Source organism: Cebus imitator, unplaced genomic scaffold (genome assembly GCF_001604975.1).
Source record: "Cebus imitator isolate Cc_AM_T3 unplaced genomic scaffold, Cebus_imitator-1.0 Scaffold432, whole genome shotgun sequence".
In the NCBI taxonomy this organism is placed as follows: Eukaryota; Metazoa; Chordata; class Mammalia; order Primates; family Cebidae; genus Cebus; species Cebus imitator.
The window spans coordinates 1,492,937-1,506,189 of NW_016107747.1; the positions used below are offsets into that span (position 1 = coordinate 1,492,937).

The 13,253-nt window shown below is 36.0% G+C and overlaps 1 protein-coding gene across 3 annotated transcripts in view; it reads right to left on the reverse strand.

The window, feature by feature from the left end:
- Nucleotides 1–2,099: 2,099 nt before the first annotated feature.
- The window catches only part of MRPL3 (mitochondrial ribosomal protein L3), a 40,344-nt gene continuing 29,190 nt past the window's right edge, over nt 2,100–13,253 (reverse strand). For all 3 annotated transcript variants that reach the window (XM_017510179.2, XM_017510178.2, XM_037731939.1), the window contains 4 exons: nt 11,285–11,393; nt 9,799–9,876; nt 8,219–8,296; nt 2,100–2,597 (listed from right to left, as the gene is read on the reverse strand). In XM_017510179.2, coding sequence (XP_017365668.1) covers nt 2,445–2,597; nt 8,219–8,296; nt 9,799–9,876; nt 11,285–11,393 — 418 coding nt within the window. In that variant the 3' untranslated portion in view covers nt 2,100–2,444. The remainder of the gene's footprint in view (nt 2,598–8,218; nt 8,297–9,798; nt 9,877–11,284; nt 11,394–13,253) is intronic.

The window sequence follows — 13,253 nt, forward strand, 5'->3', positions numbered from 1 at the left end:
GCGTAGCCCAAGGAGAGCAAACTGTGCCAGGGCGGGGCACTGCCTCACCCAGGAAGTGAAAATGACCAGAGGATCAGGGACTTCCCCTGCCCCTGGCACTCTGGTTCAGACACTATGCTTCTCCCATGCCCTCTGCAACCCACAGACCGGGAAATCCCCACTGGGCTGAAAAGCACAGCAAGTTGCCAACACAGATTTGAGCAGCAGCTCCGGCAGACGGCACAGGTTGTCAGCACAGGCCTAGGTCAACATTTTGACTAGCACCAAGAGCACCTGCAGGACGGAGCTACCTGCTCCCCAGAAAGTGGGGAAGCTGAAAGCAGGGAGACAGGTGATATGGCTGGGCAGGTCCCACCCCCAAGAAAACCAGCAAATTGAAGCCCTCTCACTTGACGGTTTCACATCTAGCACATCAGTTCGAGCTGAACCCCTAACGACTGAGCTTGGTGGGGGGAAGGGCATCCACCACTGCCAAGCCAGGTCTAAACCTACCCGTGTAAACAAAAGCCAGAGGAAGCTTACAAAGCAGCTGAACTAAGTAAGTCTGTGACAGCCCAGCGGCACATCTGCAAGAAGAAAAGGGAGAGACTGCCTCCTCAAGCAGCTCACTGACCCCTGTATAACCAAAAAGATGACTTACAAATAATGAGATTTGCTCCCACTTTCCAATTTATCTCATTACTTTTACTTGTCTTAATGCACTGGCTAGGACATCCAAGAATACTGTTGAACAGAAGTTGTGGAGGATATCCTTGTTTGATCCATCAAAATAATTCTTCTAGCACTGTACCCTTGTATATGATGATTGCTAGAGATAACTTTAAACAAGTTAAAAAATTTCTAGTTTGATATTTTTTTAACCAAACATGGTGCAGTGGTTTTAAGTGTAATCTAATCCAGTTAAAGACCATGACAGTCTATCATTATCACGATTCAAACTCATTAATAACAAACAGTATGTAACAAATCAATGTTTTATGTTCTACTTTAGCACCCAGGAAGCTCAAAACCAAACCATCTAAATGTAACAACTCTACACACCATAGCCTGCGCATCTATGTGACACTGACACCATTCCCTCCCCCAACATACCACCGACTCTAATTTATATTATTCGAAATATTTTTCTCTTATTTTTCTATTTCATTGAGTGGACTTCCTATCTATTGCCATAAATTTTTAATGGAATAAGATAAAGTATAAATAAAAACTTAAAAAAAAAAAGTAGCTACATTTGGACTTAAAGTGAAACGTGATACAACCAGGATAGTATATCACATGGAGATCTAAGACTATGACTAACAAACCTCCTGGGTGATGTGAATTAAGAATTTGGTTCAGAGGAAATCAAGTATTTAAATTGAGGCTGCTTATACACATGGTTAAGCTTATTTGTCATGAGTAGCCATTAGTAAATACATGTTAATTTCATACAATTAAAAAGAAACCCCAGAAGCCATTAACATTTTGAGTAATACATAATTAATAAAAGTTTGCTGAACATACCAATCTTAGGTCCTTATAAATTCTTTCTGAAAGGTAGGTTGGGCCCAGTGGCTCACACCTGTAATCCTAACACTTCGGAGGCCATGGAAGGTGAAAAGCTTGAGATGAGAAATTCGAGACCAGCCTGGGCAACAGAGTGGGACCCTATTTTTACAAAAAATAAAAAAATTGGCCAGGCACAGTGGTGGGCACCTATAGTCCCAGCTACTTGGGAGGCTGAAGTGGAAGGATCACCTGAGCCCAGGAGGTCGAGGCTGCAGTGAGCCAAGATCATGCCATTGCACTTCAACCTGGGCAACAGAGCAAGATCCTGTTTAAAAAAAAAAAAAAAAGTATCAATGAGAAATGAAAATCATCACATGGATCTTATAACTGAGTGATAAAACTTAAAAAGTAATCACCTCCCCCAACAAAAATGTAAACAAGATCCATAATTTATTATTTTATTGTCTTTCCTTTGTCTGGCCTTTAACATATATGTTTCTGTAATTTAAATAAAAATCTATTTACTTTCTTCATTTTAGCAAACGGTTTCTTTACCCAAATAGGTTGCACCATAGTCCCCATATGGTTTTCCACTGTTCCACAACCAGTTTCACAAAGATTGACCAAACTTTAATAAAAGTTAAATTTATAGACATCTTAAGATAACTTGGGAAATATGTAGTTAAAAAGAATAAAGACCATAAATTATGAATATTTGGCTAATATGCCAAACACCAATTTCAGCAAATCCAATCATCTTAACTCATATGTTTAATGTGGTAATTTTTTTAACAAAATGTAACGGGGGTATGAAGGATACATTTATGCCCTTGACAAAGATGATGAGTGTGATTTTGTTGTGACTAAGGAGAATATGATTTCTGGTAGTTATTATATCACTCCAGCTCATCAAAGCTCACAGGATATGTAAGGTTCTGCCACATCCAATGATGTTAGGCAAATGTAATAGAAGGTTCACTGGGCTGATACACATTTTCATCATACAAATCTTCTGGTAGTTCCTCTTCGTCTGCATCAGGAAAATATGTAGGGAACGGTAGATTTTTACAGAGATCCTTATAGGCAGGCAGTTTAGAATCTCTGACCTGAGAGAAGGCAAAAATCTTTTATTAGTGATGCCAGTTGTTATTTAAAGGTAGCCTTTTCAGCTATTATTCATAATCAAAGAAACATCTACTACTATATTTTCTAATGCGAATAACAAAACTATTACATATATAAAAAGAATTCAGTCAATGCTTTCCTTTAATTCTAAAAAATAGAAACTCAAGCAGCCATAAGAATAAAATCACCAATTATTACTTTATATCTTAACTATAAGAATCTCTAGGACTGCCCAACAGGATAAAATCACATTCTAAAGTTACTACTTGAATTTTATTTATATGATTCATTTTAAAATATAATGACCTGACAAACTAGCATCTTTGTTAGTCTTAACTCTAAGAGCACGTAATTAAAAATATCCTCTCTTACTAAGAAAATTAGCTTACATTTTTCTTCCCCTACCAAAAGTGTCATTTCTCCAGCAAACAAAACAAACAAACAAGATTGTATTTCTATGTCACATGGTCCAAAAAAAAAAAAAGTCTTGTATTGATAGAAGATTTAAAGATAATCATTCAGCATTTTCAAACCTGGGTGAGGGCCTTTAAGTTGAGACTACTTTATATCTGGTCCTGTGTTCACCAGAATGAAAATGATCATTTTTGGTTTAGCACCCAATTACTCCCATGGCCTTAGTACATTTTCTGCTTATAGATGTAACAACCAATCCTATATTCATATACAATAAATGCAGCACGATGTGTGTCAGAACATATATTCTTACTGAGAAGTTAAAGACAGACTAGTATTTAGCAAAAACAATAAAAGACCTATGAGTCTTTCTAAGAGCTCTGTTAACTCTTTATGTTCTAAAAAATTCTGTGAATTCACAGACTGAACAACTTTAGTATTGATACTGATGTGATCTAAAACATTGATTTTTATTTTCAGAAAGCATTATTGGGTTCTTCAGAGCTTGACTCATTCTACAGCTTTCATTCATAAGTAAATTTTAAAAAAAATTTACATGTAATTATATACACAGAGCAAAATGAGGCATAATTACTTTAGCAATAAGAAATGAATAATTTGATCGAAGTGAAGTACACAGCTGCTAGGAACAGCTTAGTGCAGAAAAACAGACCTACTTTAATCCCTCTTGTTAAAATTGTTTCAAGAAATTATCAGTAAATTACCTAGAAGAAAAAAAACTTGTTTAATTTTTTTCCCACAATCCATTAATCTTGGGTTGAACTTTAAAAAGGGAAAATGTCATATGCTTACCAATTTAAACATTCTCAGTATTTTGGATTGAAAAGAAAACCCAAGCAAAAAACCTAACAAAACTAATCACAACAAAACTTTCTGTGCTAATTTGAGATATAAAAATTTAGTCATCAATGACCCAAAGAAATAATGCTCGGTTGCTTTCATACTTTTATAGATTATAACTGAGAAATATTTTAGACAAAGAAGTAACGTTTATAAAATCTAAGCATTATAATTCAAGAATGTGAAATGTAAATGACATCTCATCTCAACCATTTTTGTCTCGGTGGTGCAAAAGCTGAGGGTGGCAAGTCTGTAGCCCATCTTTAACAAATGTATAAACCTGTATATGTATTTTTGTGTATTTAATCTCACCCCAGGTTTATTATTTTCCTGCCTGCACCACGACTCCCTCAATTATCTACCTCATTCTTTTTATGACTACCAGCAAACCAGTTCAAATCTTTTAAGAAAATGCGGGAAAAGGACAAAAACCAGGCAAATTTGAAAATACATTATATATTCGGACATAGGAATGAACACAAATGAACAGTATAACATACATTTATACCTCTTATGCTGTAAACAACAGTTCTTTAGTTTTCCTTAATACATTTAGTGAATCCAAATAGCAAAACAAAAAGCTCATGCCTGTTAAACAGGCTGATCATCTCTAAGACTATCTTTACTAACTTTAGAATATTTAAAAAAAATAATAATATTGGTTCCCCTGTACTCTGAGGAAACAAAAGCTCCCAAGAGGTGAGTGGATGTTAATAAAATTGACTGCCCACTAGGGAGTGTCTCAAAGCCCGTGGGCAAGAAAGGCCTAGTTTACCTGCTATGGAATCATTGGAGGAACAGAAATAATGGAGTGAAAGGACACGCCAAGGTTTTATCATTTAAAACTTACAAAATGTTCACCAAATTCACACCTTAATTAATGCCTGGGCAGATACTTATGGTTACAAAAGAAAGTTATTTAAGCACCATATTTCAAACATTTTTTTTAAGGATGAGTTTTTTTTTTTTTGAGACAGAGTCTCACTCCGTCGCCAGGCTGGAGTGCAGTGGTGCGATCTTGGCTCACTGTAATCTTTGCCTCTGAGTTCAAGTGATTCCCCTGCCTCAGCCTCCTAAGTAGCTGGGACTACAATATCTGCCACCAAACCTAGCTAATTTTTTATATTTTAGTAGAGACGGGGTTTCACCACGTTGGCCAGGATGGTCTCGAACTCCTGATCTTGTGATCCGCCTGCCTTGGCTTCCCAAAGTGCTGGGATTACAGGTGTGAGCCACCACGGCCGGCCAGGATGAGTTCTTTTATTATCCAAATACACTTGCTGGAAATATATTCACTAGTGTGTTAACAGTTCAAAGGGGACTAGACATTGTTCTGATGCCCGTTTCTCAAAATGTATTTAGGCTCCTTTTTCAGAACTCTTTGGTATACCTTCTGAGTATCTTCAGTGATGGCAAACTATTATTGGTTATGACAGTGAATAGAGTTTTTGGAAGCAATCTTTTATTGAAGTAGGTGATAAACATGAGTCATAAATGTTACTGGTTATAAACTATTTATAATTACATCAGAATGTCATTGTATGTACTACAGTTTTTCAAGATAACTGGCTATCCCTGCTGGTGACAGGGAAGTTGCAGAAGTACTTGAGAAGATGCTGTAGTAGTACTTGAGAAGTCACAGCAACCAATGGTAAGGCTCAGCTAGAAAACCAGCCTAGAATCATGTATGTTGAAAAATGGGCAGAAAAGGAGGATCTGACATTTAAAAATTAATCTGCTGTCCAGTATAATTCTAGTATAAAAAAATAATCCTCCTTTATTTGGTTGTGCTATTTACAACCTGTAATCTAGAATGTGGGGCCAGGGATGTGAAGAAATATTTTCATATGAATTATGAAGACAAAATATTATGAGAAGTACAATAATAATCCTCTGGCTTCAACTACCTGTCATTGTATGACTGCCTTACTTGGAAAAGCCTGCAAACTTAAGGAAAAAAATAAAACTTAAAAAAATTCATCAAATGCATCTTTCTTTCTTTCTCTCCTTCCCTTTCTCTCTCCCTTTCAGTAGAAGCAAGGTCCCACTCTGATGCCCAGGCTAGAATGCTGCGGTGTGATCACAGCTCACTGTAGCCTCCAACTCCTGAGCCCATGTGATCCTATACTCCCACTTCAGCATCCTGAGTAGCCGGAATTACAGATGCAAGCCACCAGCCCTGGCTTAAACGCATTTTTTTCTTTAAGAAAAATGAGAATAATCCAGTCAGTAAGTGTCCCAGAAAGGTAACTTTAAAAAATAAAACTCTTATTCCTTGCAAGATTTCAAAAAATTATTCCTGATGTTAGTAATGGAACCTAGAAATAAGAAAAATATATAAGAAACATTGAATTTAAAAAATAAGAGGTTCAAGTTTCAGTATTTCTTTGCTGCTTTCACTGGAAAATCAACGAAGAATATACTTTGGAGAATAGCTGACATCACTTCTAACACAAATTTATTTTCAAAATGGAAGATTCAAAACTCAGAGGTAAGAAAATTTGCATTATGTTGGAATAAACCCCAGGCAGAATGTTTATTTTGTATTTTATTGAAGTCAGTCTTTGAGAACTGAAAGAGTTTTTCTTAAAATGTATCTAATCTCTCTGTACATAGCTTTTCATTTTTTAAGAAAAACACTTAAAGATGTAATCAGAGGATGGTACTAGTAATAATAAGAAAGCTCCCACTCAAATATCTACCTTTAACCACTTTTTTTCCATGACTCTAATTTTTACCTTATGTATTTCTGGTTTGTCAAAGTAACTCTTTTAAAAGCTAAAAAAAATTTTTTGGGGGTGGAGGCAGGGTTTACTTATAATTGACACATAATTGCAAATATATATGGTGTACAGTGTGATGTCTCAATACATATATATATTGTATAATGATCAAATAGGATAATTAGCATATCTATCACTTTAAACATGTATGATTTCTTTGTAATAACATTAAAAATCCTCTCTTCTAGCTATATTCAAACATACATTATTATTAGCTATAGTCAGTCACCCTACTATGTAACAGAACACCAGAATGTATTCTTCCTGACTGTAACTCTGTGCTAGACCACCTCTCCTACTCCTCCTCCCCAGTACCTTTCCCCAGCCTCTGGTAAAACCATTCTGCTCTCTACTTCTATGAAATCAGCTTTTTCAGATTCCACATAAAAGTGAGATCATGCAATATTTGTCTTTCTGTGCCTAGCTTATTACACTTAACATAATATCCTCCAGGTTTATCTACGTCACCACAAAGAACAGCAATTAATTCTGCTTTATGGCTGAAAAATATTCTATTGTGTGTGCGTTCTCTAGAACATTCTTCAGCCATATATAAAAATATACAGACACACATAGGTGTGGTGGTGCATGCCTGTAGCCCCAGCTATTTGGGAGGCTGACGCATAAGAATCACTTGAATGTGGGAGGCAGAGGTTATAGTGAGTAGAGATTGCACCATTGCACTCCATCCTGGGCGACAGACAGTACAAGACTCTGTCTCAAACACACATATACCACATTTTCTTTATCCATTCACTTGTAGATGGGGCACTTTAAAAAGCTAACATGTTCCTTTTGGAAGGACAGAGATACACTAGTATTTTGGCAATAGTTATCAAAATATATGTCTCATATTCCTGAACATCTTTTTGCTTACTGGCCCAACACAGTTTGAATTTGTGTCCCTGCCCAAATCTCATGTCAAATTGTAATCCCCAGTGTTGGCAGAGGGGCCTGATGGGAAGTATGTGGATCATGAGGGCAGACTTCCCCCTTGCTATTCTATTGACAGTGAGTTCTCACAAGATCTTGTTTAAAAGTGTGTAGCACCTCCCCCTTCCCTCTCTTCCTCCTGCTCCAGCTGTGTAACACATGCCTGCCTCTCCTTCCTCTTTTCCTATGATTTTAAGTTTCCTGAGACCTCCCTAGCCATGCTCCCTGTACAGCCTGTGGAACTATGAGCCAATTAAACTCCTTTTCTTTATAAATTACCTAATTTCAGGTATTTCTTTGTAGGAGTCCATCCATTCTATTAGGATGGACTAATACATCATGGCCTTACCCTTTTTACAGGTTATTGGTTTTACAAAAATATAACATAGGTCACCTTGTGCATTTTTTTCACTCAGGTGCTATGAAAAAGCAAACAGATTCAGAAGAGAACATGTGGAAAAGCAGCCATTTATTTATAAGTCACATATATGAGTCAAAGGAGACTTTATGGCAAATATCCCCATATATGAACAACAGAAAATAAAGATAGGAACTTGTTAGCTTGCAAGTAAGAAACCAAAAAGGAGAAACAGGAAGACAGTTATACTTACCTTTACTAAGCAATTTTTATGTCCAGGTACAGAGCCATTTACATAGATTATGTTGTGCTTTGTGTTTATTCTCCACACCTAAAGCATGAAAGAAAACCATACTTTAAGAGTCAAAAATTTTAGGATATACTTGTATTAAAACAATGTAACTAAAAGCTGAGGATGTAAGTTGCTTGCAAAGTAATAATCTTATCAGTACTTCAGAAGGTTGAGTAAGAATTCAAAAACTTCAAGTCCTATAGATGACTTGTAATAGAAGACCACAGCACATATATCTTAGGGAAGTAGTAGAAAACTCATTTTAAATAGAGATGTGACTGAACGATCAAGTCTATTTGGATATCTGAATGGACTCTGTTGGTACCATTAATAAAAACAAGTAGAAATTAATTTTATTTTTAGTTAATACTAGCTTGCTGTAACTAGAGGCTAGAGAAGCCACAACCTCACTGACTAATTTCTAAAGTAAGCAGGCTGAGTAGATGGTCCTCAAAAGATCTTCATGTGGAGAAAAAACTTATATAAATAGGAAAAGAATGACTGGTCAGAAAATGGTATTGAGAAAATAAAATATTTAGAGAAGGAATCGAGTGTGACCCATGGCTCCTATTTAATAATGAATAATATTAAATATTACAGAAATTGAAATCACACACGAAGAAAATACAGCAAACAGATGGTCTCTGATGAGTAAAAATGTGTAGAACAGGTAAAAAAAAAAAAAACTTGTTTAATTATATAAAATTAGAAAACTTCTCCTGGTCAAAATTTATATATAAAACGTATCTAGAATAGAGAATGGGAAAATATGCACCAAAATGTTTCCAGTGATTGTCTCTGTTCTTATTGGTAGCTTACTTTCTTCTCTGTACTTTCTATACTTTAAAACATATATGCAAACAAATATAAACATTAGCTGTTTAACAGAAATATAATTACACAGCATCCTTTACAGTATAACTCATTTTTACTTACATACATTTCTCATGGGTAGAGATTGAATTCAACTTCTCTTTTAAATATATAAACATATTTTTTATAAGAACGGATGTATATCACAATCCTTTTGTAGTGCTATTTTTTCCTTCTATTTTGATTGTCTTCCTCTCTTTTTCCTTACGTACATCCACTTCTACACACACATATATGATAAATAATCCAAGATAACCTGGTATATGCCCTTCGACTCTTCTGTGATTATATAATGGCACAGCAACATACATATGTAGAGAGCTTTTGTTCCATCTTTTACTCAAATAGGAGTATTATACATAATGCTCTGAATCTTACTTTTTCATGCAACAGTATCTTGTAAAAATCTAGGTCCAAGAGTAGACTACTAATTTTGTCTCTTTAATGACTGTGCTTTTCATGGCTTGGAATATACACTACCATTACTACTACTAGGACTACAGCTAGAGTGTACACACACACACACACAACTCATGTATCCTCTTTTCCTCAATAACTTTAAAGCCTATTAGAACAATGGTACACAGACACACATTAAACACATATTCTGCTGCCTTTGAATTTAGACAATTTAACTGTTTCTAAAAAGAACCACTTGTAAAACTTACTTTTAGACCATGTACTGTCCTATCTATGTTTCCCGTTTGTCCAGGCAATTTAGTTCCAGGCCAGACTCTGGCAACATCCTAAATGAGAAAACTAAAGTTAATACTTTTAAGTACTATCAATTTTAAACAGTACTGATCAAACCACAATGCAAACTAAGGATAAAAATTATTAAAATGTTTTATTTTTCCCCTATTTGGCTAGGTCCCAGTAAGGAACTAAATATGGATTTAGTCATGTTTACTCCTATAGGATTTCCTTTCTAAATCAGACTAGACTCTTAAGATAAATATAGACTACAAAACAGATTCAGGAGAAAAACTCAGTAACAAGTGACCTAATACTGGCTAAGAATTAATAAAAGGACAAGGGCGTACAGACACAGGACACCATCATTCAAAGAAAAAAATAGACTGCAGGCCTGTTTTGAACTAATCTTCTGTATTAACTAACTTAATGGACTTCGTTCATACCACTGGTGCTGGAATGGTCCTACTCCTCCTTGCTTTAGATGTTATGTTCCTTGACCAAAATTATTAAAGGACAGTTATTAAAATAGTGAGTTTGTCTAGTCCTGGTTTTCTCTGATTTACATAAATCTAACAGCTTCACACAGTTCCTGATTTTGGCTCTGATAATGGATAATAGTTCTACATCTAAAGAAGCAAATCTGAATTACAGCTAAAATAGGACATCTTCTTACAACACATGAATTTTCAGAATGTAAACCCTTTTCCATCAGCTGCTCTTACATTAACTGGTGAAACTCCTAGTGGAAGTACTTCATCATGGCATTAGATATGTTTAACATGTAACCAACAGGTTTAAAAGACAATTCTGAGTATTATAGACTAAATAGTACTCTTATTCATTCCACAAATATATTGTTATACATGACTACAATGTTCCAGTAGACAGAGCTGAGACATAAGCACACACACACTGCTCCATTTCCGTGTGCTACATTTTTTCCTTGTGTGCATGGATGCACTCCTCTACCTCACCAAACAGTAAATACATACTTAAAATTTGAATTCAACACTACAGAGTTCATTTTAATTTTCTCATTTTCATACTTCAATGCCCTTTCCCAATGGTGAGAAGCCTAGCTCTCATTATCAATATATTTACTTATCTGCTCAATCCTACGATTCACAGAAAATTATTTCAGAATTGCTAACTGATAATATATCAAAAGACAAACCTACTAGGAATTCAACATTTGCACAAAGTACATTTTAAATTTAGACTCAGGCTATACACAGCCAAACTATAGATGCTCAACTAACAATGTGGAATATAACTAATTCTAGTGTGGCTCTGGGAAATGAGTGAGGCAAGGATCCATAAAAGGGTGACAAGTTCTTGGACCCCCGCTCCGGGGTCAGACTAAAATTATGTCACTTTATATCAAGGAAGGACTGAGGGCTACATGTGCAGAAGTTGAATATTTAGCACTAAAGAGAGAGTTTCACTAGTTATACTCACACCAGTTGAAACAGCTCCAGGTCTCCTGTGGGTTTTTGTCTGACCATGTGTAGCTGGCTGGCCTTTAAATCCCCATCTTTTCATGACACCTTGAAAACCTTTACCAATGCTGAACAAAACAAACATTAGAATTTACATAACGAAAAGAGCACAGAATATTCCCACTTGTACACCTTCTAGTACCAAGTGTATGCTTTCTTGTTAGAGTTTTAACAAAGCTTCTTATCTAAATAACTAGAAAAGGCTATACAAGTAAAATTGCAAATAAACATTCCTTTATCTCTGTCCTGGTCTGCATCCCTTCCTGGAGTCTAATTCTATATAAAATGATTAATTCAAGATTGTGAGACACCAGCAAACTAAGCACAGGGAATTTTATCTGAACAGCGAGTTTTATCATCCTAATCCTGTGAAGATGACACAGTAAAAATGAAAAAGCTTGAGAAGTTTCAAAGTACTTATAACAGATATGGCAGGCAGCCATTAAGATGGAAACCAAAGATCACCACCTCCTGGTACTCATGCTCTTGCTTAATTCCCTCCCTCAGTGAGTCTGGGTGAACCTAGTGCCTTGCTTCTAATGAATAAAATATGGCAAAAGTGATGAGATGTCACTTCTGAGATTTGGTTACAAAGAGACTGTAACTTCCATCTTGGTACTCTCTTGCTTGGTAGGCTCTGAAGGAAGCCAACTTCCATAGTTAGTGTAAACTAACCATAGTTAGTGTAAGCTGGATGCCTCCAGCCATTAACCAAGGACCTGAGGTCTGTCAATGGCTTATTAGTGGGTATGGTGGCAGATTCTCCTTAGAACCCTGACATGACTGTAACCCTGGCTGATGCCTTGACTGTAGTCTTGGGAGAGACCCCATGTCAGAGGCATCTAGGTAAATTGTATTGGGATTTCTGAGCACAGAAACTGAGGTAATAAATTTTTGTTATTTTAAGTTATTAAGTTTCAGGGAGCAATAGATACTAGTACAATAGAGGAATAAATGGGAAAAAAATGCTTTAATCCAATTAAAAATAAGCAAAACATCTTAACACATTCCTCAAAAGGAGACAAAGAAATGGCCAAGAAGTATACAAAAAATGTTCATAGCCACTAATTATCAGGGAAATGCAAATCAAAACCACAATAAGATACCATCTCATTCCAGTTACAATGGCTTCTATCAAAATGACAAAAGAAAACATGTTGGTGAGAATGTGGACAAAAGAGAACACTTACACCGTTGGCTGGGATATAAATTAGTATAGAAAACAGCAAGGAAGCATCCCTCAAAACATTAAAAATACGACTACCATATGATCCAGCAATCCCACCAAAGGGTAGATATCCAAAGGACATGAAATCAGCATGTTGAAGAAATACTTTATATTTACTGAGCACTATTCTCAATAGCCAAGATACAGAATCAACCTAAGTATGCAATAACAGACAAATGGATAAAGAAAACATGGCACATATACACAATGGAATATGATTGCCATAAAAAGCAAAATCCTGTCATTTGCAACATGAATGAAACTGTAGGGCATTATGTTAAGTCAAATATGCCAGACACATAAAGACAAATCATGTATGATCTCACTCACATGTGGAATCTAAAAAATGCTGCTATCTAATAAATGACTGCTTTAATAATAAAATTTAAATTGACATATTTTTCTTTTCTATGACCTTTTTTTTAATTGTATGTTAAGTTCTGGGGTACATGTGCAGATCTTGCAGGATTGTTGCATAGGTACACACATGCCATGTTGGTTTGCTGCCTCCATTCCCCCATCACCTATATCAGCCATTTCTCCCAATGTTATCCCTCCCCAACCTCCCCATCCTCTTCTGTCCCTCCCATAGCCTCCCATCCCCAACAGACCCCAGTGTGTGATGTTCCCCTCCATGTGCCCATGTGTTCTCATTGTTCAACACCCGCCCAGGAGTAAGAACATGTGGTGTTTGGTTTTC